The sequence below is a fragment of the Sarcophilus harrisii genome, chromosome 3, assembly GCF_902635505.1.
Source record: "Sarcophilus harrisii chromosome 3, mSarHar1.11, whole genome shotgun sequence".
Taxonomy (NCBI): Eukaryota; Metazoa; Chordata; class Mammalia; order Dasyuromorphia; family Dasyuridae; genus Sarcophilus; species Sarcophilus harrisii.
The window spans coordinates 41823941-41847325 of NC_045428.1; the positions used below are offsets into that span (position 1 = coordinate 41823941).

A 23385-nucleotide genomic window follows, 5' to 3' on the forward strand; every position below is an offset into this window, starting at 1 on the left:
AGCCCTTTTTGTAGTGGCTAGAAACTGGAAACTGAATGGATGTCCATCAGTTGGAGAATGGCTGAATAAATTGTGGTATATGAAAATTATGGAATATTACTGTTCTGTAAGAAATGACCAACAGGATGATTTCAGAAAGGCCTGGAGAGACTTACACGAACTGATGCTGAGTGAAATGAGCAGGACCAGGAGATCATTATATACTTCAACAACAATACTATATGATGACCAGTTCTGATGGACCTGGCCACCCTCAGCAATGAGATCAACCAAATCATTTCCAATGGAGCAGTAATGAACTGAACCAACTATGCCCAGAGAAAGAACTTTGGGAGATAACTAAAAACCATTACATTGAATTCCCAATCCCTATATTCATGCCCATCTGCATTTTTGATTTCCTTCACAAGCTAATTGTACAATATTTCAGAGTCTGATTCTTTTTATACAACAAAATAATGTTTTGGTCATGTATACTTATTGTGTATCTAATTTATATTTTAATGTATTTAACATCTACTGGTCATCCTGCCATCTAGGGGAGGGGGTGGGGGGTAAGAGGTGAAAAATTGGAACAAGAGGTTTGGCAATTGTTAATGCTGTAAAGTTATCCATGCATATAACCTGTAAATAAAAGGCTATTAAATTTTTTAAAAAATCTCACCATCCTCTTTCCCATGGGTGGGAAAAATGGGATTCGCAAGAGTCAGTCATAATTAGGAATTATAGCAACTGAGTCCAATTTGTTTATTTATTTTTAGTTTTCAGTAGGATGGGGGCTAGGGTGATTAAGAAACAGTATTGTCTAAAGAATACACACTCTTTTGGATGGTTGAACTAGCTCAGAAACAGTAATCATGGGAATTAAGGAGTCAGAGGACTGGAAAGTCAGAATATTCTAAAAGGAGTGTAGAATAACACTATAGATAGAAAGAAAAAGAAAATTAACAATCCATAGGTGACAGAAACAAGGGATCTAGACTGGATCAAGTAAATTTTAGAGGATGAAAAATTATAATCACTCTTCCTTTACTTGCTTGCAAAATACTTGAAGTCTATAGTTTTCTATATTATGTACATGTTATATATTATTACATGATGTATTATATATTATATATATCACATGATATGTTGCATGTGTGACATACTTATTATATGCTTTATGTTTTATATAGTCTATATTTCCATATTTTTCAACTATCACCCTTTTCTTGCTTGCAAAATAGTTGAAGTCCATAGTTTTCTATATTATGTATGTTATATGATGTATTTTCATATATTATATGTATCATATACTATGTTTCATATATAGTATATTTATCATGTATTTTTGAAATAATCTATGTTTCTATATGTTTTAACTGTCACCATCCCTTGCCTGAGTCCCTGCTGAAAGATTGGAGGGAGGGCAGGTCTGAAAACGAGTGATAAGCCAAGTTCTCCTCCTGGTCTGGGTTAGAGCATGTGAGTTGAGAAATCAGTTTTGGAAAGGGCACCAAGAGATGCTGTGTCTCCAGGGGAAAACCAAGTTTTGATGAGTGTTTGAAAAGGGAAGGACTACATGAGGGAGAGATCTGAGATCATGGAATCATAGGTGTAGTGCTGGGATGAAGGTCCCAAATTCCAATTTTGTCATTTTACAGATTAAAAAAAAAAACTGAGGTCCAGAGAAGTGAATTGCAGAAAGTGACAGAGACTAGGATTTATACTTGGGTCCTCTGATTTTAATATGCTGCGAAAATAGAAGGGATATAAGGGGTTTCAGAGGAAGGGTAGGCAAGGCTCATGTCTGTTTTGGGGAATGTAAGGACCTCTCCAAGGATGACCATATTCACTATAGCCCACAGGTACCTGAGTGTGCTACTAATGTTCCCATCTGATCCTGAACTGTTCCTATGTACAATGCACTGTATTTAGGACAAAGATAACCAATGACCGAACCAGTCCCTGCTCACTCAGGTTGCTGACAATCTAATTCTGGGTGGAGAAGCTAAGATAAATACACTAATACATGTACAAGACAGAATGTAATAAGCACAAAGAGGTTCAGACAATGTTATGAGAAATCTGAGAAGGATGAAGTCATAGAACTGGTGATCTGGATAGAATTGGAAGGGCCATGTAGCCAGCTGAAAAACATAGAAATATAGATATTTCAAAAATATATAATAAATATACTATACATGCAACATAGTATATGATATTTTGACAAATTGAATAGTATAGTATTTTGACAAATAAGGAAACTGAGGTCCAGAGACCATAAGTGACTTATTCAAAGTCCCACAAGTAAGAAGTATCAGAGGGACATTTGAACATAGATGCTTCCTTTCCAAGATTAGAGTTCAAAGAGCTTTGTGGGAAAATGCCATAATTCACCTATCTCACTCCCTACCTCCACCTCTCCTCAAGTAGGAATTTTTCTTACAGGATTAAAATAACACATATACAGAAATTAAAACTTACCTTTTCCACCAAGAAAGAAAGTTATTTTCTTCAAAGGCCAATTTGGTGGCTCTCACTCTGAAATCCTCAGCTTCCCGAGGTCCAAGTGAAGCTCTTCTGCTGATTGCCTGAGTCTGCTAAGCAGGGGTTGCTCATTATAACATCAGTATCCTCCAAACCCACACTTAAATATCACAGGTCAAATTATATTGGATCAAATAATCTTTTGCCTCTAGCAGAAAGGCGAGAAACTTTTAATGCATCAATTACAAATATAGAAGAACTTTCACAGTTCTTGAAACACTGTGGTGATAAATGCTTGTTGACTGATGGATGGTGATAATTAGAAAAACAATTTTCATAATAATTTGTAAAAACATCGCACTTGAAGATGTGCAAAGGACTTTACCCATATTATCTTAATAATAACTTAATTCCATTACCAGACTACATGCTCTCTTAGGGATCCATGGGGCCAAATCTTGTATCTATCTCAGTACAGTATGTATCTAAAACGTATCTGATCTATGGCTGAGACTCAGTAGGTGATGAATGAATGATGAAACTAGGGATTTCAATAGATGTTGTTTTTCAGAAATTTTTTAAGAACACAATTGCTAGGTTTTTGGAAATAAGTGATTAGATTGGGAGTTTCTAACCTGTAGCCTATGAACTTGTTAAAAAAAAAAAAAGGATAACTATTTCAATAGAATTTTTTTCTTTTGTAACCCTATGCTTTTATTTTATGCATTTAAAAAGCTTATTCTGAGAAAAGGGCCATAATTTTCACTAGGATGCCCAGGGGGTCTATGAGTCAACAATGGTGTTAAGCCATTTCCAGAAATAACTATGATAGATGGCCAACAGGTTTTAAGTTTTATATGAGAAATTTTGGAAGTAAGTATCTCAGGTGTATATAATGTAAGCTTCTTGAGGGTAAAAAGTATCTTTCTTCCTTTTAGTATTTGAATCTCCAAGGTAAGAAGGAGATAAACACAAACCAGAAAATGCACAAGGCCATGAGGCATTGTGGGAAGGAAGCTGGCTTTGAAGTCAGAAATCTGACCTCTTAATTCTAGCTCTGCCCGTGTATCACCTGAACAATTTTGGGCAAATCATATTACCTCTTTCTTCCTCAGTTTCTTTATCTATAAAATGGGGTGAGAAGTAGGATTAAATGAATGCTCCAATCTCTCTATCTCTAAATCTATGATTCCTCAAGAAATTTACATTCTACTTGATAATATTTATCTTACAATTTTTTGGACAATTTTCTCACATTTTTCTTGTTATTTAGTCCTTTCATTTGTGTCCAATTCTTTGTGACCCATTTAGGGTTTTCTTGGCAAAGATACTTAAGTGCTTTGCCATTTTCTTCTACAATTAATTTCAGGAGACTAAAAAAAAGGATAACGTGACTTATCCAGGATCACACAGCTAGGAAGTGTCTAAGGATTTGAATTTAGGAAGATGAGTCTTCTGGACTTCAGGTACTCCACTCAATCCACTTTGCTACCTAGCTTCTCCTTCCTGACCTTACCTCAAATTAAAATCGAGCAGTTGTAATTAAATATGATTGAATTCTTCTAAGTAACTGCATAGGACTACCACGTTACCTTGAGTATATAGAAAGTGATCAATAAATACCTATTGAGAAAGGGGGGAAGGGAGGGAAAGAGGAAGAGAAAAAAGGAAGGAATGATGGATGGATGGATGGATGGATGGAAGGAATGAAGAAAGGAATGAAAGAAGGAAGGAAGGGAGAGAGGGAGGGAAGAAGGAAAGGAGGAAGAAAGGAAGGAAGGAAGTTGGAAGGAAAAAAGGAATGAAAGTAGGAAGGAAGGAAGGAACAAAGGGAGAAATAAAGGATGGATGGAAGAAAAGAAGGAAGGAACGAACGAAGGAAGGAAAGAAGGAAGGAAGGAAGAGAGGGAGGGAAGAAGGAAAGGAGGAAAGGAAGAAGAAAGGAAAGAAGGGAGGAAGGAAGGGAGGGAAGGAGGAAAGAAGGAAGGAAGGAAGGAAAGAAAGAAGGGAGAGAAGGAAAAGGTATATTCTGAAAGTCACAGGGGAGAGAGAAGGAGAGTATTAGAATACACAAGGTAAGATTAACAATGGTTTAAACAAAGTGATCAGAAGGGAATTTGTCAGAATCCTCAAACTATCACTGGTATAAATTTCTCAATGCAGGGACCCACTTACACTAATAAAGTGCTTTTCTAATTTCCTAGGTAATTTTACCTACAAAATCTAAGCTATCTTGCAGGAGAAGAGAGCATATTTCCCTGGCAGTTTTAAAGTTGGCCCCAGAATAGAATTAGAAAAAAAATCCAAGATTCTTCTTCAGTGTGAAGATAGTAAAATGCCACAGCAGAGAGCTTGAACCAGCCCCAAATGCTCCCTCACCAAGAGGAAGTGGGTCAAAAGACATAAATAACTCATGCTGGTCTTCAAATCTCCATAGAAATAAGTACTACAATGGCTTGAGCCTTCTGGAAAATTTCTAATGCAGTTTCCCCGGCTTCCCTCTTGGGCTTAGTGCTTTCTCTCATTCTCTCTGAGGAGACTCCAAGGAAGGCAGCTCCAATGAAAATGGCCTGAAATTGTACTCTAATGGCTTGAGCCCCAAGGGGGCCTATTATGTTGTCTCTGTCAAACACCCAGAGGATGGTTTGAGAGCAAATGCATGAAATAGCAAATAAATCACAGGTGCCCTTGAATTTTCTTACTTGAACTGCATAAATATAAGAGACGGATAGATACAGAGTTAGATATGTAGTCATTTGAGAGCGAGATAGATGATAAATTATAGATGATGAATGATAGAGACAGAGATAGAAATAATTGATAGCTAAATAGTAATAAATGATAGACAATTGACAGCTAGATAGTAATAAATGATCCATAATTGATAGTGATAACAGATAATTGATATAGGGATAAATGTTAGAAAAATAGACAGTAGCTAGAAGACAATTGATAGCTAGATAGTGATAAATGATAATTGATAGCTAGTGATAAATGATAGTTGATAGTTGATAGATTAGATGTAGATATTGATAGCTATCTATATATAGATGGGTGGGTAGGTGGTATAGGGGATAGAACATCACACTTTGATGTACAAATCTGGCCTCAGATTCTTACTAGCTGTGTGAGCCTGGACAAATCATTAAACCCTGTTTGCTTCAGTTTCCTCATCTGTAAAATGAGCTAGAGAAGGAAATGGCAAAGTCCTCTAGTATCTTTGCCAAGAAAATCCAAATGAACTCACGAAGAGTTGGACTCAACTGAAGCAAGTAAGCAACAAAATATACAGGTAAAGGATAGATTGTTAGGTAATTCTATATACATGATGGAGAAGTGCATACACATGTGTCATTGCTAATATTTTCATGCTATCATATATTGCTAATTGTCACAAAGCTTCAATTAAGGCTGTTTTTCCTAAGAAGTTCCATGTCTTCATTTCACAATTTGGCACAGCCAAATGGAGCAGCAGGAAATATGAAATTCATCAACCGGATCACAGAATCTCAGAGTTGGAAGAGATCTCAGGGTCTGGACCAAGAATCTCCACCACAGGTGGGGGACTACGGAGTTGGAATATTACAATTATAATAAGACAATATCACCACATCAGCAGGGTTTTTGCTGTTATAATATCGAAGGACTCATTGGTGGCCAAAGAGGGAGTTTATCTGGAAATGACTGTGATCAAACGAAAGCCATCCAAAAAACTTAAATTTTTAAAGGAAAAGACAGAATACTCTTTATGATTCCCTAACAAAATTAGCCTCCATTTGATGACTTCTAGTGAAGGGAAAATGACTGCCCCTAAAGGCAGCTCATTCCACTTTAGACTAGCTCTTATTACAAGAAAGTTTTTCCTTACCCCAAACCTAAATCCATTCTCTGAAACTTTTACCCACGGTTCCAATTTCTGCCCTCTTGGGTCAGGAAGAATCAGTCCACCCTCTCTTCTATATGATAGTCTTTAAAACATTTGACATTTCCCCCCAAGTCTTCTCTTCTTCATGTGTTCAGTATTCCCCATTCTCTCAACTGATCCTTATCTGGCATAAGAAAAGGGATCAAATTTTCCAAACTAAAAATACAAATACATGATTTGATAAAGATTATTCCTTCAGCAAAACCTTAGCATACATATACTTCCTTTTGTTTATACTGGGACTATCCTGGATACACAAATCATTGTACTTATCCAGACAAACGTTTGGGGCAATATATTCAGTCCTCTGGCTGGACCCACATTTCCAGGTCGACTTTAGCAAAAAGAACCAGATTAATATATGTTAAATAACAATCTGCCCTATACACAGTTACTTGTCTCTAAATGCTGCCATTCTGATACTGGGTAAATCTTTTCTTATCTTGAACCAATGAAGTTGTATTAAGCTTTTAAAAAAAACCCTCATCATTGCCCTTGAGAAAGCCCTTATACTATTTATAGTGATGAACAATCCTGTTGAGCCAGACAATTATTAAGTTCTTGAGCTTGGTTCTCTGTCTGTTGTTAGAATCCACGGTACTGAAATGGAAATTAGAAGCTTTGGGAAAATGAAGATTACATATAAAAATGTCATATGTAACTTAAGGACAGTAAACCTGAGGTTCTCTCTATTCTTTGCCAGAGATAGAGGACTATGAGTGCAGAATATTATATATATATATTGTCAGGCTGATTCATTGGTTGGTCTGATGAACTCATTTTTTTCTGTCTTTATTTTTGTTATGACTAGTAGTTTGTTAAGAAGGAAGAACTATGTGTTCAGAGATGAAGATTATATAATAACTTAGTCAATAAGCATTTATTATGTACCTACAATGTTCCAAGTACTATGTTTGGTACTGAAGATGCAAATACAAAAAGTAAAGCAATTCTTTCTCAAGAGGAACTTTTTTTAAAATTTATTTATTTAATAGCCTTTTATTTACAAGTTATATGCATGGGTAACTTTACAGCATTAACAATTGCCAAACCTCTTGTTCCAATTTTTCACCTCTTACCCTCATCCCTTCCCCCAGATGGCAGGATGACCAGTAGATGTTAAATATATTAAAATATAAATTAGATACACAATAAGTATACATGACCAAACCGTTATTTTGCTGTACAAAAAGAATCAGACTCTGAAATATTGTACAATTAGCTTCTCAAGAGGAACTTATAGTCTAATGAGAAAGACAACAAATATAAACATACAGAGCACGTGGTCACTTCTTCACTTTTTAGGCTGACTCATTCAACTCCAATTTGCCCTCATAATAGTAGATCTGAGATTTTTAGAGATAGATTGATATAACATCTATAACTCATAACCTGTCAATGTACTAGAGGTAATATTGTTATAGGAAGAATATACTCCTACACCCCCTCACTGTATATACTTTCAATTTACACAAAATCAGGCACTATGACACCATTAGTTCTTAAACATAAAATATTTAATAAATGATGAGGAAAAAGCAACAATAATAACATCACAGTTATTCAATGTCAGGCAAATGAATTAATCATCAAAAGATCATAGTATGCACATAAGCCTGGATCTTTATCACAATGCACACAGATGCTCATTGGAGAGAATGGGTACAATCATAAAAACTTAATGTTGTCAGTCATCTCCAATTTAAATTGTCTCAATCTTGTTTATACATAATTGTCAGCATGTTAACTCTTCCATTAGAGTGTAAGCTTCTTAAAAGCAGAGTCTGTTTTTGTCTTTTTGAGTACATCCAATATGTAGCACAGTGCCTATGTGATGAGTACTTCATAAAGGTTTGTTGACTTGATTCATGAGATGCAATTTTCCCTCAATTTTGAGACTCAAATCCTTAATCTTCAGTCTTCAAACAGTCATTTGATTTACCATAATGTGGGTTTTAATCTCTCAAGCTGAAAAGACCATTACAGGTAAACAAGTTCAGAGAACACAATGCCCTGTGACTTCAGTTATTTCTCTACTCCAACAAGTTTTTTTAGGTCATTCATCTAAGAGTCAATTCTCTATTCAAATTACCTGACAACTATATCTTCTTCACATTTTAATGACATTAGCAGGTAGGGATAAGGAAAATCAGACTACACATAGATGGGGATTGATCAATGTCTTAAAAATAAGCCAAGATTCTATAAGACAAAGATAAGAAAAGGGATGTTCCAGTCATGGAAGATGGCTGGTGAAAAGGTATGGTTGGGATATGGAACATTATGTATAGAAAACAGAGAGAAGGCTCATTTGGCTGGATCACAAAATGGGGAGTAATGTCCAGTAAGGCTTGAAAAATAAGTTGGTTCCATATTGTGAAGGACTTCAGAAAAATAAATGGAAGTATTTATATTTCATCTAGAGGCAGTAGAGACTGAATGAAACTGCTACAGTAAAAGAGAGTTACTTGGTTAGATCTGTCCTTAAGGAAAATCACTTTGGCTGCACTATAGAGGATAGACTGGAGAGATGGGGAGAATTGAGGCAAAAGAACCCATTGGGAAGCCATTGCAACAATCCAAATGAAAGGCTGTCTGAATACTTAGAAGGAAGGGGTCATATACAAGAGATGCTGTAGATAAAGGAAAATAGATAAACAGATCATGGGTTTATAAGCAGATTAGATAGATAGATAGATGATAGATAGATAGATAGATGATAGGTAGGTAGACAGAATAACAGATAGATAGATAGATAGATAGATAGATGATAGATAGGTAGGTAGAGAGAGAAAGAGAAACAGAGAGATAAATGATAGAAAGACAGACAGATAGATAGATAAATGATAGACAGATAGATAGATAGATGTAGATAGACAGATAGATAGCTATAGCAATATAAGCAAATTTCCATACTTTAAAATTATGTATAAGAATAGTTGCTTGAGTGAAACAGAACCAGCATAGTCACATTCCTTCTCTACTTTGAAGTGCTTAGTAAAATTAACCTAATTGAAGAAAGAGTTGATTATCAACAAGCATTTAACCTTTTCTGTGCCAGGTTCTGTGCTGTGTCTTGAGGATGATAAAAAAGACCAAAAAAAGTCCCTGCCCTCAGAATGGTTACATTTTAATAGGACAAACAGCATGCATATACATAAGTATATACAAGGCATATACAAAAAAAAAAAAAATAATAAGAACATGCTCATTTGGAATGCTACATCTTTCCAGCCATAGTAGATTGGATAAATTTGAGGAATAAGGATAGTAGTATGTACTTATTAGTGAACTCACGAAGAATTGGTTTCAAAAAATATAGCACAGCCAAACTCTGCCATCAAGATGAAATCCATCTTGTCATTTGGGCCCCTAAGTCAATTTCCTTTAAACTAGGCAAGGTTTGTAGAGATAGCAAAAGCACACATCCAACCAGACCCAGAGTCAGATCTCAGTGGGAAATCTTTTTAATCTCTTTTAGGGGAAAAAAAAAGAAAAGAAAAATTTCTCTCCTAGACTTTCAGAAAAATGATATTCTCTCTTTTTTTTTTTTGGTTGAGGCAATTGAGATTAAGTGACTTGCCCAAGGTCACACAGCTAGAAAGTGTTAAATGTCTGAGACCAGATTTAAACTCAGGTCCTTCAGGACTGGTGCTCTATCCACCGCACCACCTAGCTGTCCCAGAAAAATGATATTTTCACTAGAAGAGACCATAATCCTTTGTTACCTCCCCCCCCTCTCCCAGAGTGCCCTATTAGATTGCTGAGTCCTTGAAGGTGATTTTGAGGTATGCAGAAGATGGAGCAAGAGTCCCCATGGCTTTTCTATTTGAAGGCACAACTTTGAGGGTGAGCTTCCAATACTTGAGTGTGAACATAAAGTAGTATGCTGCTCACACCATCTGTAAAGCCTCGGGGGATTCACACCTGCTGCGCAGGAGAAAAATCAACTTTCGTTTTTAAAAGAGACTGAATCCATTTAGACTTTGTCTGAAACACCACCACTTCCTTCCCTTGCTGAACAAATCAGCTCTCGGTCAGACTTTCTCCCTTTACTTTTTTTCACTTTTTTCTCTTTAGTGTTTAATACAAGAATATCCAACAACTTAAATATCAAAATAAATCTCCTCTGAAAATGATGACAAATTTGTCCCTTCTCTTAGTTCTTTTAGGGCAGACATTTTGGCCCTGTGTTAAATATTTAACCAAGGGAGTGAAAATTTCATGTAAAAAAGCAGAAATTAATAACCCCTAGGTCTTTGTCATATTATTATAATGAAATGGTGAGTACATAGGATAGGGCCTCCATCCTGGAGTGAGGAATATATGAGTTCTAATTCAGCCTCAGAAGCTTAATAGCTGTGTGATCCTGAACAAGTCACTTTACTGTTTGCCTCCCATTTGCTTGGATGTATATCCCCGTTCATATATATTTTTATATATGAGATTTTCCGAAAAATATGAATTATAACCTGATAGATTCTGGCTGACCAGTGAGTTCTGGGATTATAAAAGCTGCCAATAGCTCTTTTAGGTACATGCAGATACCAAACCCATTCCTCTGGCTCTATAGAGTTTCTTTTGATGTTCAATCAGCCTTTTCCTCATTGATACAAACAATAGTATGCATAAATTGTAAGTATTTGTTTTTATGATTTGAAGTTCGCTCAGTCCTGTTTATGTGGTGAAAGAATTATTTTTTGGGAATCAATTTTCTTCAATTAAACCCCACCCCCCACTTTGTGTCTTTTTTTTCCCCTGAGGCAATTGGGGTTAAGTGACTTGCCCTGGGTCACACAGCTACTAGGAAGCGTTAAGTGTCTGAGGGCAGATTTGAACTCAGGTCCTCCTGACTACAGGGCTGGTGCTCTATCCACTGCTCCACCTAGCTGCCCTTCAAGTGTCCTTTAAGACACTTTGAAATTACATTTTTGAAGAGCTTTTTAGTGGTGGCAAAGAATTAGAAAATGAGTAGATGCCCATCAATTGGGGAATGAATGAATAAGTTATAGTATATGAAAATAATGGCATATTACTGTTTTATAAGAAATGATGAACAAGCTGAAAGAAAGATTTTGGAAAGATTTATACAAATTGATGCTGAGCAAAACAAGTAGAATCAGGAATACAATGTATATAGTAAGAGCAAGATTGTATAATGATCAACTACGAAAGACTTGGTTCTTCTCAGTGATTCAGTGATCCAAGACTATCAATAAATTTCGGATAGAAAACATCACCTGCATCCAGAAAGAGAACTATGGAGCTTGAATGTAAATCAACACATTCTGTATTTAGTTTTTTCTGTCTTTTTTTCTCTTTTGTTCTGATTTTACTCTCCCAAAACGATTCATAAAGAAATACATATTTTAAAAGTTAATAGGCATGTATAACTAGAAAAAATAAAACAATTTAAAAATACAGGAGAGCTTTCCCTGGTCAAGCTGTAGATGTCTGAGCTCATGCACAGTCTTTTCTGAATTTCATTTGGCTCAGGACGCACCTGACTACTTCATGAACAGTCTGTTCCATGTTCCGGATTGAACCTTGACCTTCAGAGGTCTCTGGTGCAGGTGCCTTTGATGACTAGATCCCATGATTAACTTAAGGCTATTATACAGTCAGTGACATTAGGAGGTGATGGTTATCGCTGCATGACGAGTCTGCTCAGCCTGGATATTAATAGCCAGAATGACCTTGAAAGAAACCTATTGCTATCTTAGTGGGGAAAGAGAGGAGACAGATAAAATATTTTGAGAAGGTTACAAGAAAGAAAAAAGAAGTTATTGAACTTTTAGCAACTGAATTTAAAAAGCTTTAAGCACGTTCTAGGAAAAACCATCCATTCTTAATATGCAAGCAAAAAAAATCAATATGCCATATTTAATACAATGATTTCTTCTACTTGGAAGAGCAATCTCCACAGATAAAGGTTGTCCTAGAAGTTTCAGCCCAGCAAATCAAAAGCATCTAACCTGTGAGGTAAAACCCAAAGTCACAATAAGGCACTGGCTAACAGGGCAACTGGGTGGCCCAATGGATAGCGTGTCAAGCTTTTTCCGAAGTTCAAATCTGGCCTCAGACACACACTAGCTATGTTACTCTGGGCAAGTCACTTAACCCTTTTGTCTCAGTTTCCTCATCAGTAAAATGAGCTGGAGAAAGAAAAGGCAAACTACTGCATCATATTTGCCACGATAACTCCAAATGGGGTCACAAAGAGTTGGGTATGACTGAAAACAACTGAATAATAATTTAAAAAGTCTACTTAGGACAGGCAGGTTTGCATGAGACTCAGTGTGAGATTTAGGGCATACAGAAAATCTCAAGGAGTACCTTTGGGATTTAGTAGTATAGTTTGATTCAAGTAAACAAACACTGATTAATGCTTTTGGCACTAAACAAGTTGCAAAGACAAAATATTCACCGTCTGTACCCTCAGAGAGCTTCCATTCTAGTATAGGGGTAAGTAGAAATAATAGGAGGTAAGTTGGGGAGTTGAAATTGGGAAATGAAGGAAGCATACTGTTAAGAAGTAGTATCTGATCTGATCCTTAAAGGAAGTTATAGGTTTTAAGAGACAGAGGTGAGGAAGAAATGAATTATAGACATGAGAGATATTCTGTCCAATAGCACCGAAATCGGAATATCCAGTAGATCTCTTTGACTGTTATGCATTATGTAAATGGGGAAATCTCTTGAGAGTAATTATGAACCACAGCTATCTCTTAAGTTGGTATAGAGATTTGATTCCTATCCAATTTTTTCCCCCAGACTCAATCTGTGAGAAAGAAGACCAAGAAGAAACAATGGGGTAGGGACTACATGAACTGGGAGAGAAATCTCTACTCTCCCTAGGACTTATTGAGCCAGGCTGGGAAGAATGGATAGCACAAGAGCAGCAAACTAAAAAGATGATAGAGCTGTGATAGAGAAGGGAGAGAATGATAAAATGGGTCTTGGAGCCCCTACAGGCATCTTGGAATAAAGCACTCAAACTGAAGCTACTGACTGTAAACTGCCTCTTCAAGAACTGCAGGGAGGATCAACTTTTTCTCCAATTTCCACTCCCTGTATAATATACTTTGTCTGCTTCTTTTATTTAAAAATTTTACCTCAAATATAAAGAAGTCAGGAGTTATGTGGAAATGCATAAAATTTTAATTAAGGTAGAGAGCCAAACCTCGATTTGAATTTTAGGAATTCATTAACAGGAGGCTCTGAGTTATTTCTATCATATCAATGTCTTTTCTTTTGATATAAATTCCAAAAAAAAATATCAAAGGAAGGAACCAGGAGATTTAAAAGTAAGCTAACTTTCTTAACAATTGGTGGCTGATTAAATCTCTAGCCTCCAAAATGAGAAAGAAGGAAGAGAAAAAGATTGAGAATAGATGATACCTGTGTGAAAATCAGTTCTATCCCTTTTAAAAGTGAGTAAAGAATAGCAAAGATTATGTACTCTACACATTACCATCCACCAGCATTACTGCAATAAAATGAATAGAGAGATGTCCTCAATATCAATAAGATATCAATTCCTGCCTGTAACAAATACTGATTATATGAGCCTCAGCAAATGGCTAAACCTACTAGGTTCCCAGATAACTCTCTGAGAATATGAATTACACAGCAGGTTCTGACCTGCACTAGTATGGGGAATTTTTTCATCAAGTGTTCCATTCACTGAAAAACCAATAGGAATGGTGAAAGGAGGGGAATGTAGAGGAGGAGAACAAGGAAGAAGAGGAAAAGAAGTGGAGGAGGAAAAGGAGGAAGAGGAGAATGTAAGAAAACTATTGTGCCATGAGAATCAACAAATATGAGGAGTCGAGACAAACGAGAAGATTTGCATAAACTGATATGGGGCAAGGATTGTAAAGGCAAGAAAATATCATGTCCAATGACTAAAAAAATTGTAAATTTTTCCGTTTAGTGTAGTTTTCAAAATCTGACACAATTATAATGTTCAATCTCAGTCCCGGAGAATGAAACATAGATTTTCTTTCTCTCAGTAGAGATAGAAGAGACCATAGGTGCAGAATGTTGTATATGTTCTCATATGAAGTCACTGTGGGGTTTATTCTTTCTGAACTGTTTTTCTTTGTTACATGAAAGATTTTAATAGTGGGAGGAAGAGAGATAGATTGTGAAACAGCTATGGTATGAAAAACAAAATGTAGTGATCAGACTTGAAAAAATAAATGAAATATCATTTTAAAGAGCACCAGAGCTGAAATGAGTCCTATTCTATCCCCTTACAATGTGTTGTCCCCAAATATAAAGACATTGTATACTGCTGATATAACCCCTCCTATACATATACAACCAAATACATGAGCACACATGCACAAACATATACATTAATGAGAGGTAGCATATTGCAATGGATAGGGAAGACTCAAGTTCAAATCTCACATAAAACACTAGCTGTCCAACCCTGACACATTACTTAAACTGAATGCCTCAGTTTTAGCATCTGCAAAACAAAAAAAGTTCATCTCATTGGTTCCTAATATCTCCTTTAGCTCTAAATCTATAAGTCACTTTTCTATTTGAAACATAGGAGGGGTTTTAAAAGATCTTTACTCAAGATTAATATCATTCGAGGTAAATTCATTCAGTGGTTGAGTCCTTATTTTATCACTTGGCACAGCAACAGGTAAGATTAGGTGTTTAATAAGTGCTTTCTCATAATGATGACATAGTACAAGATGAGGTAACATCTATATTTACTGTAATATAACCAAAGCAACTTCCAAAATAAGAAAGTATAATTTTAGATTTTGTTTTTTCCATCACAGGTTGGAAGCATGCTGAAGACTCCAAAATTCCCCATCTGGCTATGTAATATCAATGGAACATATAGCATCCTTTTTAGTGATAACAAGCTGCTCTTATCTGACTGGAAGATGGAGCATCAATTTGGTCTTTATTTTTATACTGGTCATCCCTTCCAGAAAAAGGCAGCCTATCTTACAGTAGGTAAGTGCATGCAATTTAGTGATAGGTTTTCTCAGGTGTTCCGATAGGAGTTTCTCTTCAACATGGCATCTCAATAAAAGAATTTTTAGGGTTGATTGCTAAAAAAAAGAAACCCACGGATGCAACTTTTAGTCTCCAAATAAAAGTAGTATGGTGTGGTAATACTAATTTTAATTCATATAAAACCTCATTGTAAGGAAAACATGGACCTTTCGGGGAGATTACAAGAGAAAAGTTTTTAAGTGGTAGAATGTATCAATCCTTGACAAGGGTCATCTGTACTAAGAAATGGTGTGGCGATAACAGTAATAAAATAAAATAGATGAAAAATAAACAACAGTAATAAAAATAAAAACCTTTTGTGTTACCTCCTAGGGATAACTACTTCAAGTCACAAATACTTCAGGTTCAAATTGTGGGTCTGTGGGCCGGCATCCTCAAAATTATATCTCACAAGCCTCCATTAACATGTTCCCTTTTCAGTAGTCAGTAAATGAATGCAATTAATTCAAAACAAAAGCATTTACCAAAATGGCAGAATAAAAAAATTGACATTTCTTTTATAATCCTACCACAAATATACACAGTATAGATAAGAATAAATCAATCAATGAACAAGAATTTATTAAGCACGTTCTGTATACCAGATACTATATTAAGTGCTGAGGATAAAAAGAAAAACTTGAAAATATATATAATCTGCCTTTATATTATTCTTTAATGGGGGAGACAATGCATACATATGAGTATGTTCAAATTATATGTAAAATGACTAAAAGGTGTTTTGGGGGAGGTGGGATATTTGTATCTCTGCCAGTCAACAGCTCAATGGTCCCTTTCCCAATGACTGTTAAACACCTGTGACATTAATGGTTCTCCAAGTTTTTGCTTCTAAGTTTTCTCCATTAGCCATTTGACCCTTGGTCAATCATTTCATCTCTGGGATTCAGTTTCCATATCTATAAACCAGAAATAATTCTAGTGCTACCTCACAAGGTTTTCTTAGGGATCAACTAAGAAAATACTCTGTAAACTCAAAAGAATTATGACAGTCATTATTGTTATTAAGTATTTAGATACAATTAATTATATATCAACCAATATAAAATTATTGCATAAGAATTAATAAAAATTATCATTATTCCCTTTTGGAAATTTTTCCTAGTCTTAATGTTCTTCTCTCTAACCTGGCATAGCTATTCTTGGAGCTCAATCATCTGATCAATCTTATCTGTCTCTTATAGTATAGCTGATAGAATGGGTTCCATACTATCCTTAATGTAGTAAGAGTTCAGCTGAGGATGTTATGATTAATACTTATTTTTTTCTCCTTCAGATACTCATTCTCACCACTGGGAAGAAGTCCAGCAAAATGAGAACTGTGTCCCAGAACGACCAGTGGAGATGGTGATAAGGACAAAATGGAAGGGGGCTTCTGTGAAGTGGAATGGAACTCTTCCATTCTTGTAAAGAGAAAGATTTGGTTTCTCTGAAGTATTTGGGACTGGAGACCTAATCCTTTCTTTCTAATATCCTTTCTTCCTTTAGTTTCCATGGCATTAAACTCTCATAATTTTTGTCTTATATCTTGGACGTGTGTCCTCTCTATTCTTCGCTGGCATTTCTATCCTCCTTATGGCTCTTAAATCCTCAAGGTTCTGGCCTAGATACTCCTCTTTTTTCTTTCTATATCCTCACCTTGGGCAAATCTATTTGCTCCTATAGTTTTAATCATTATCTAAGAAGACGACTACAAGGCCTACTTTTTTTCCTTTTTCCTTTTAATAGTATTTTATTTTCCAAGTATATGCAGAGAGTTTTTAACATTTACTCCTGCAAAACCTTGGGTTCTAAATTTTTTCTTCCTTTTTCCCCATCCTGTCCCTGCCTCCCCAAGTCAGCAAGCAATTCGATATAGGTTAAACATGTACAATTCTTTTAAATATATTTCTATATCCATCATGCTGCAGAAAAAAAATCAGATGAAAAGAAAAAAAAAACACGAGAAAGGAAAAAACAAGCAAGCAAGCAAACAACAACAAAGATGAAAATACTATGTTTTGATCTACCTTCAGTCTCCATAATTCTCTTTCTGAATGTGGATGGCACTTTTAATCACAAGTCTATGGGAATTGCGTTGAATCACTTCTTTATTGAAAAGAGCCAAGTCTATCACAATTGATCAAATAATCTTGTTGTTACTGTGTACAATGTTCTCCTGGTTCTGCTCACTTCACTCAGCATCAGTTCATATAAGTCTTTCCATGCTTTTCTGAAATCAGTCTTCTCCTTCCAGATATGCTTTTGCACTACCATCCCTCCCCAGAACTTCAGTCCTATATTTTCAAATTTATATTGGCTATCTCCACTGCATAATCCATTGGCATCTCAACTTCTACATGTCTGACTTGAACATGTGTCCCTTCCCCAACTTTTTGATCTTTGATAATGGTGCTATTATCCAACCATTACTTTTGCATTCTTCCTCTCCCTTGCCTCAGAAATTCAAATCATTTGCCAAGTATTATCAGCTTTAGATCCACAATATCTCTCATTCAGGTTCTGAGAAGGGAAATTGCAAAGCTCCTTTAATAATCTCAAGCTTACCAAGAAAGAAAATGTCCATCTTTTTAATACCAACATTTTATTGACATTGCTATGTTGCAGCAGGACATGTAATACAGAATTTTTAAAGAATTCAACATGAATATCACAAAGAAAGCAAGGGAGATATTTGAGAAGGCTGTAATACATAGCCAATGAGAACCTCCAAAGAGAGACATCATGGGATAGTAGTGAAAGCAATGGGCTAAGAAAAAGGTAGACCTGGGTCAAATCCTTCTTTAAATTCTTATTACCTGGATGATATTGGGCAAATCATCAAAAGCTCTCTGGATCTCAATTTGCTCATTTGTAAAATATGGGGGTTAAAATACAAAGACCTCTAAGCTTCTCTCCAGTGCTAAATCTATGATCTAAGAAATGGAATTTAAAAAAACATGTTATCAAAGAGTTCTCTGATAGGAAAAAAAGGTGGGTATAACTCCTAGCCTTTGTGAAAGCTGACAGGTGGACAGCAGTCAGAGTGCTCCACCAGTAATAGTGATGGCTAGCATCATGTAGCACTCTAAGGTTTTTAAAGTACACTACACACAACCTTGTGAGGTAGGTGCCATTTTACAGTTGAAAAAACTGAGTCAGATAGTGGTGAAATGCCTTGCCCAAGTTCATACATCTAGTAAATGTCAAAGGCAGAGTGTGAATTCATGTCTCCCTGGATCCAGGTCCAGGTGATCTACCATCTGAAGCAAAAGTAACCTTCGAGATCCAAGTCCCTAATTTTGAGGTAGGGAAGGGGATATAATGTCTACAATGCATCAAGCACTAAGCATTCTTTATAAATATCTCATTTGATTCTCACAACAAACCTGGGAGGCAGGTATTGTTATCATTCCATTTTATAGTTGAGGAAATTTAGACAAAGGTTCAGTGACTTACCCGTAGGCACTCAGCTAGCAAATATCTAAAGTCATAGTTTGACATTCCCTGACTTAAAGCTTAACACTCTATCAACTGAACCACTAGTTGCCTCTGAGGAGGAATAGGAAATTGAGGCACAAAACGACCTACTGAATTGAACTGAATTGATAGGGAGGATCATTGAGAATTAGAGTCTTTTAGACACCATCAAATCCAACTCTTTCATTTTACCAGCGAGGGAAAGAAAGCACAAAATAACTTGCCTAAAGGAGCACAGCTAGTAAGTGTTTGAGGTAGGATCTGAAGGAAAGTCTTCATGATCTTAAGTCAGGTGTCCTGTCCTTTCCTCAATGATTCCTCTCCCAAGTCCCAAGAACTTTGAGACTATGAGACAAAACCCACCTAATTTCCACAGTTTATTTTTCCACAATATCTGCCACTTATAATGTACTTCTCACTTTCTTTTCAATTAAGCTATTTACAATTGTTTAATGATTTACCACCCTATGTTGTAATGGAAATATGAGTATTCACCTGGGTTTCCTGATGTAGCAGAAAAAAATTAACCAGTGACCATGAGAATTAAAAATTTTAAAGGTATATGTTGGAAAACCAAAGTCAAACTATTGGTGGTGGGGATATTATGCTTGAAATTTTAATTTCTAATAAGCATGAGTTGTTCACTCAGATACATTTCATAGGAAAAGCAGGGGGACAAATCTCTTTTAAGTGTGTCTTTGGGAAAAATTAAATCCTTAAGTAAAATCACAACCAGGACTGCACGGCTGCCACTTTGAAGTCAGCTATAACAGCTCATTTGTTTGATCCAAAATGTAGATTAAAATCTCCTCATGGCCCAGTACTTTACAATTCATATTTCCTTGATAAAATGCTACTCTTGGATTATAGGTCTTGGATTATTGGCAACAAACATTTACTGAAGAATGAAGTCAAATGCAAAGTAGACCAGATTTCTAGGTAGGCCATAAATACAAATCAGAATCTCTGCTAGAATGACCCCAGAGTTCAACCCTTACCTGGGTCCAGGTTCAATACCTATACGCTGGGCAGCTTTCGGTCTTTCATTCCTGGTCCATAAGAGATTAGATTCCTATCTATAAGAATCTGCCTTTTCATTTTGTAAATGAGGGGAAATGAGACTCAAAGAGTTATACTAACTTAACTCCGGTACTCTAGCTAACAGGATTCAAAGTCAGATCCAAATCAAGTATTCCTTTAATTTTACTGTATTGTATCATGTTCTGTACCTTGGGCCAAGCAAAAACTGTGTAATCCCTCTCCAATATATCAGTCCTTCAAATATTTGAAGACATGTAGTCTTCTCTTTTCCCCTTCCCTTCCCTCCCTTCTCCTTTTCCTTCCCTTCCCCTCCATTCCCCTCCCTTCTAGACTCTCCCCCCTTCCCTTCCCCTCCTCTTCCCTTTTCTCTGCTCTTCTCCCCTCTCCTCTCTTCCCCTCCTCTCTTCTTCCCCTCTCTGTTCTCCCCTACTCTCCCTTTCTTTTCACTTCTCTTTTCTCTTCTCCATTCTAAACTGGTCATTCCCACCAATCAATCCATCTATTGATGTGTTTGTTCTCAAGTCCCTTCAACATTCTGGTCAGCCTCTAGCTATAGCCAAGCTTGCCAATGTCCTCCTTCAAATAGGGCATTTAGAACAGAATACAATCTCCAGGTGGCTTCCCTCATTTTCAACACCCTACTTTTAAAGTAACCCATGATCACATTGACTCTTTTGATTGTCATATGGAGCTAGAAGCTCACTAAAACCCTAAGACCCTTATAAATTGCTGCTTTGCCAGCTCTCTCCTCTCCTATACTTTGTGAAGCTGATACTTAGAATTTAAGTGTAAAACTTATAAAGAATGCGCCCACCCATGGGCAATCACAGTGAAACACTGGCCATAATGGTAATAATAATAGTAGTAGTAATAAATTATCACTTTATATGATTTGATGTAAAACTGGGATTGTTTCTAAAAAACATTGTATCACCAGAGACAAAGCTAAAAACAGCATCAAGCCTCAGTGATAGAACAACCAAGCACAGTAGGCAATGTAACAGTGGCATGGGCTAATGGCAGTAAACCCCAGAAGTTCCAATGCCAGATTTTCTAGCCCTCATCTAGCTTGCACCTTTATCTCTGTGGCTCACATTTCTTTCATGCATTCTTCTAAATGTAATGATGAGACACATACTTTTCTCTCTTCCTTGGCAATTCTGTAGACTTCCCCCCACTCCACTTCAGTTTCTACTGAAGAGAAATGGATTGCTATCCCTTTAAAGGCAAGATTTCCTCACCTCCAGGCAGCATTATTAGTTGGTCCAGTCAGAATTGGTGGCTGTGGACTTTTATATTATGTTAATTGGAACAAATGTATAAGCAGTAAACAGGAAGTAAACAACAGGGAGAGAGTTCCCTTAGAATGCTGGCTGCCTGTGTTGTATTCTATAGGGAAAATAATAGGTTTATTTCTCTTAATACCTCTCCTCTCCCAGAGAGGAAAACAAAAAAGTCAACAGTTGGATAGTTAACATGAAGTTTTTGCCCTCCAGGAATGACATATCTGGGAAATGAAGTTTCTGCTGATGAATGCTTGAAAAAAAGCTGGGATGAATGGGGTTCCTGCTGATGCTTGTCCCACTGCCCAAAAGGCTGCTAGGTACATTTGTAAATCCAGTGGAGATGTCCATCCAAGAGTTTGAAGAATAAATCTTACTATTGTTGAAAAAAGTGAATTAGTATCAAAAATAGAATATAATGTGATGATGATGATGATAAAAATGAAGAAAAAACTATATACTTGTCTTCTACCACTTTGCTTTTATTTTATTGGTTTTGCTTCCATGTTGTAATGTTTCAGAAATATTATTTGCTCTGTGGTATAGTTAAATAGCTTTAAAAAGACAACTTCTGAAATCATTAGCCCAAAATCTGTTGTAGAAACAGAATGGTCTATGTTACTTTTATTTGAATTTATCACTTGGAGTTGCTTCCAAGCTTTCCCAGATTTTTGTTAAACACGATTTAGCAATACTATCAGAAGATTAAAGTTTTGCATTTTTACCAAATAAGATTGCATGTTCATGCTTCAAGTGATCCTTGAGTTTTATTTATTATGGAAATGTGTGTCTGATAAGATTTCCATTATGAATTAATAAAATTATATTGCCTCAAAATATTCTGAATAAAGGCCTTCATTGAACACTGTCCATCAATCTTGTTTCTTTTGGGTTCTTCCCACTTCTATGAAGACAGTATGACCCCTGAACCCAAACAAGGTCAGTTTCTGGGTGTTAGATGCTGATATATCTGTAGCCTTGGTCCACCATCCCACCTGATATAGTTCAGTGGTTTATCTCTTGTCTCACCCATCCACCTGCTCAGGTATCAGCAGTCTCTGATGACCTGCAACCCCTAAGATCCAGTGGAAAGGAGAAAGAGGGAGCTTGTGATCAAAGACATTGCCCCAACTCCCCAGTCTTCTCTCTCTCTCTTCCACATAGCTCAATCAAGATGGATTCTCCATTCTTCCCAGTTTCCTATCCCAATATCAAGTTCAAACATCAGAGTCTTTTGTGAACTCCAGATAAAAATCTGTTTGGTTAGCATGGTGACTTCCAGTGTCACATGATCTTGCGATAATGCTAACTAAATTGCCAAGTTGAAGGGGGTTACAGACTACATCTAACCCTTCTCAATTTCATCTTATTAAATGTGCTCCATCATTCTAGGCCACTGAGATATTTTTAGATCCTGTCATTCACCTTCTTTTCTTTTTTTCTTTTAAATAAAGCTTTTTATTTTCAAAACAAATGCATGGATAATTTGACAACATTGAGCCTTTCATAGCCTTGTGTTTCAGATTTTCTCCTCCTTCCCTCACTCTCTCCCCTATATGACAAGCAATTCAATATATGTTAAACACGTTAAAATATATGTTAAATCCAATATGTGTAAACATATTTATACAATTCTCTTGCGGTACAAGAGGAATCAGATCAAAAAAAGAAAGTAAATGAGTAAGAAAACGAAATGCAAGTAAACAACAACAAAAAGAGTGATAAGGTTATCTTGTATTCACTTTATTTTCAAAGAATTAATTCAATACTCTTCATTTTTTTGACTCAGCCATTACATTTTCTTATTACGTGTATGCACAAGAGAAAAATTGGACAGTAGACACATAAGCAGGTCTTACCAGCCGTGACCTCCGACCATGTGAAGCATGGTTGATCAATTTATAGTCTTGCGAGTGTATTGAGAAGACAAAGGATAAATTGAAGATGCTACAAAATTGAAATACAAATGGAAGTAGGAGATTAGTGAAGGTATTTTTAGTGAGGTAGAGTGAATGACTAAGTGGTGACTGTAACATTGGAGAAATATGCACTGAAAACTTCACACCATTGTCCTACCAAGAGACAGCCTTCTTTACCATGGGAATGTACTCCCCATAGTTTCCTCAGGTTAACAATGACAAGAATTCCAAAAACCAGAGTCCT

General features: G+C 36.2%; 1 protein-coding gene across 1 annotated transcript in view; it reads left to right on the forward strand.

Moving 5' to 3' along the window:
- MINDY4B (MINDY family member 4B) overlaps positions 1 to 16926 on the forward strand; it is a 47848-nt gene extending 30922 nt beyond the window's left edge. Inside the window, exons 10-11 of the mRNA XM_031961126.1 lie at positions 15199 to 15379; positions 16716 to 16926. Coding sequence (XP_031816986.1) covers positions 15199 to 15379; positions 16716 to 16849 — 315 coding nt within the window. The 3' untranslated portion in view covers positions 16850 to 16926. The remainder of the gene's footprint in view (positions 1 to 15198; positions 15380 to 16715) is intronic.
- Positions 16927 to 23385: the final 6459 nt, after the last annotated feature.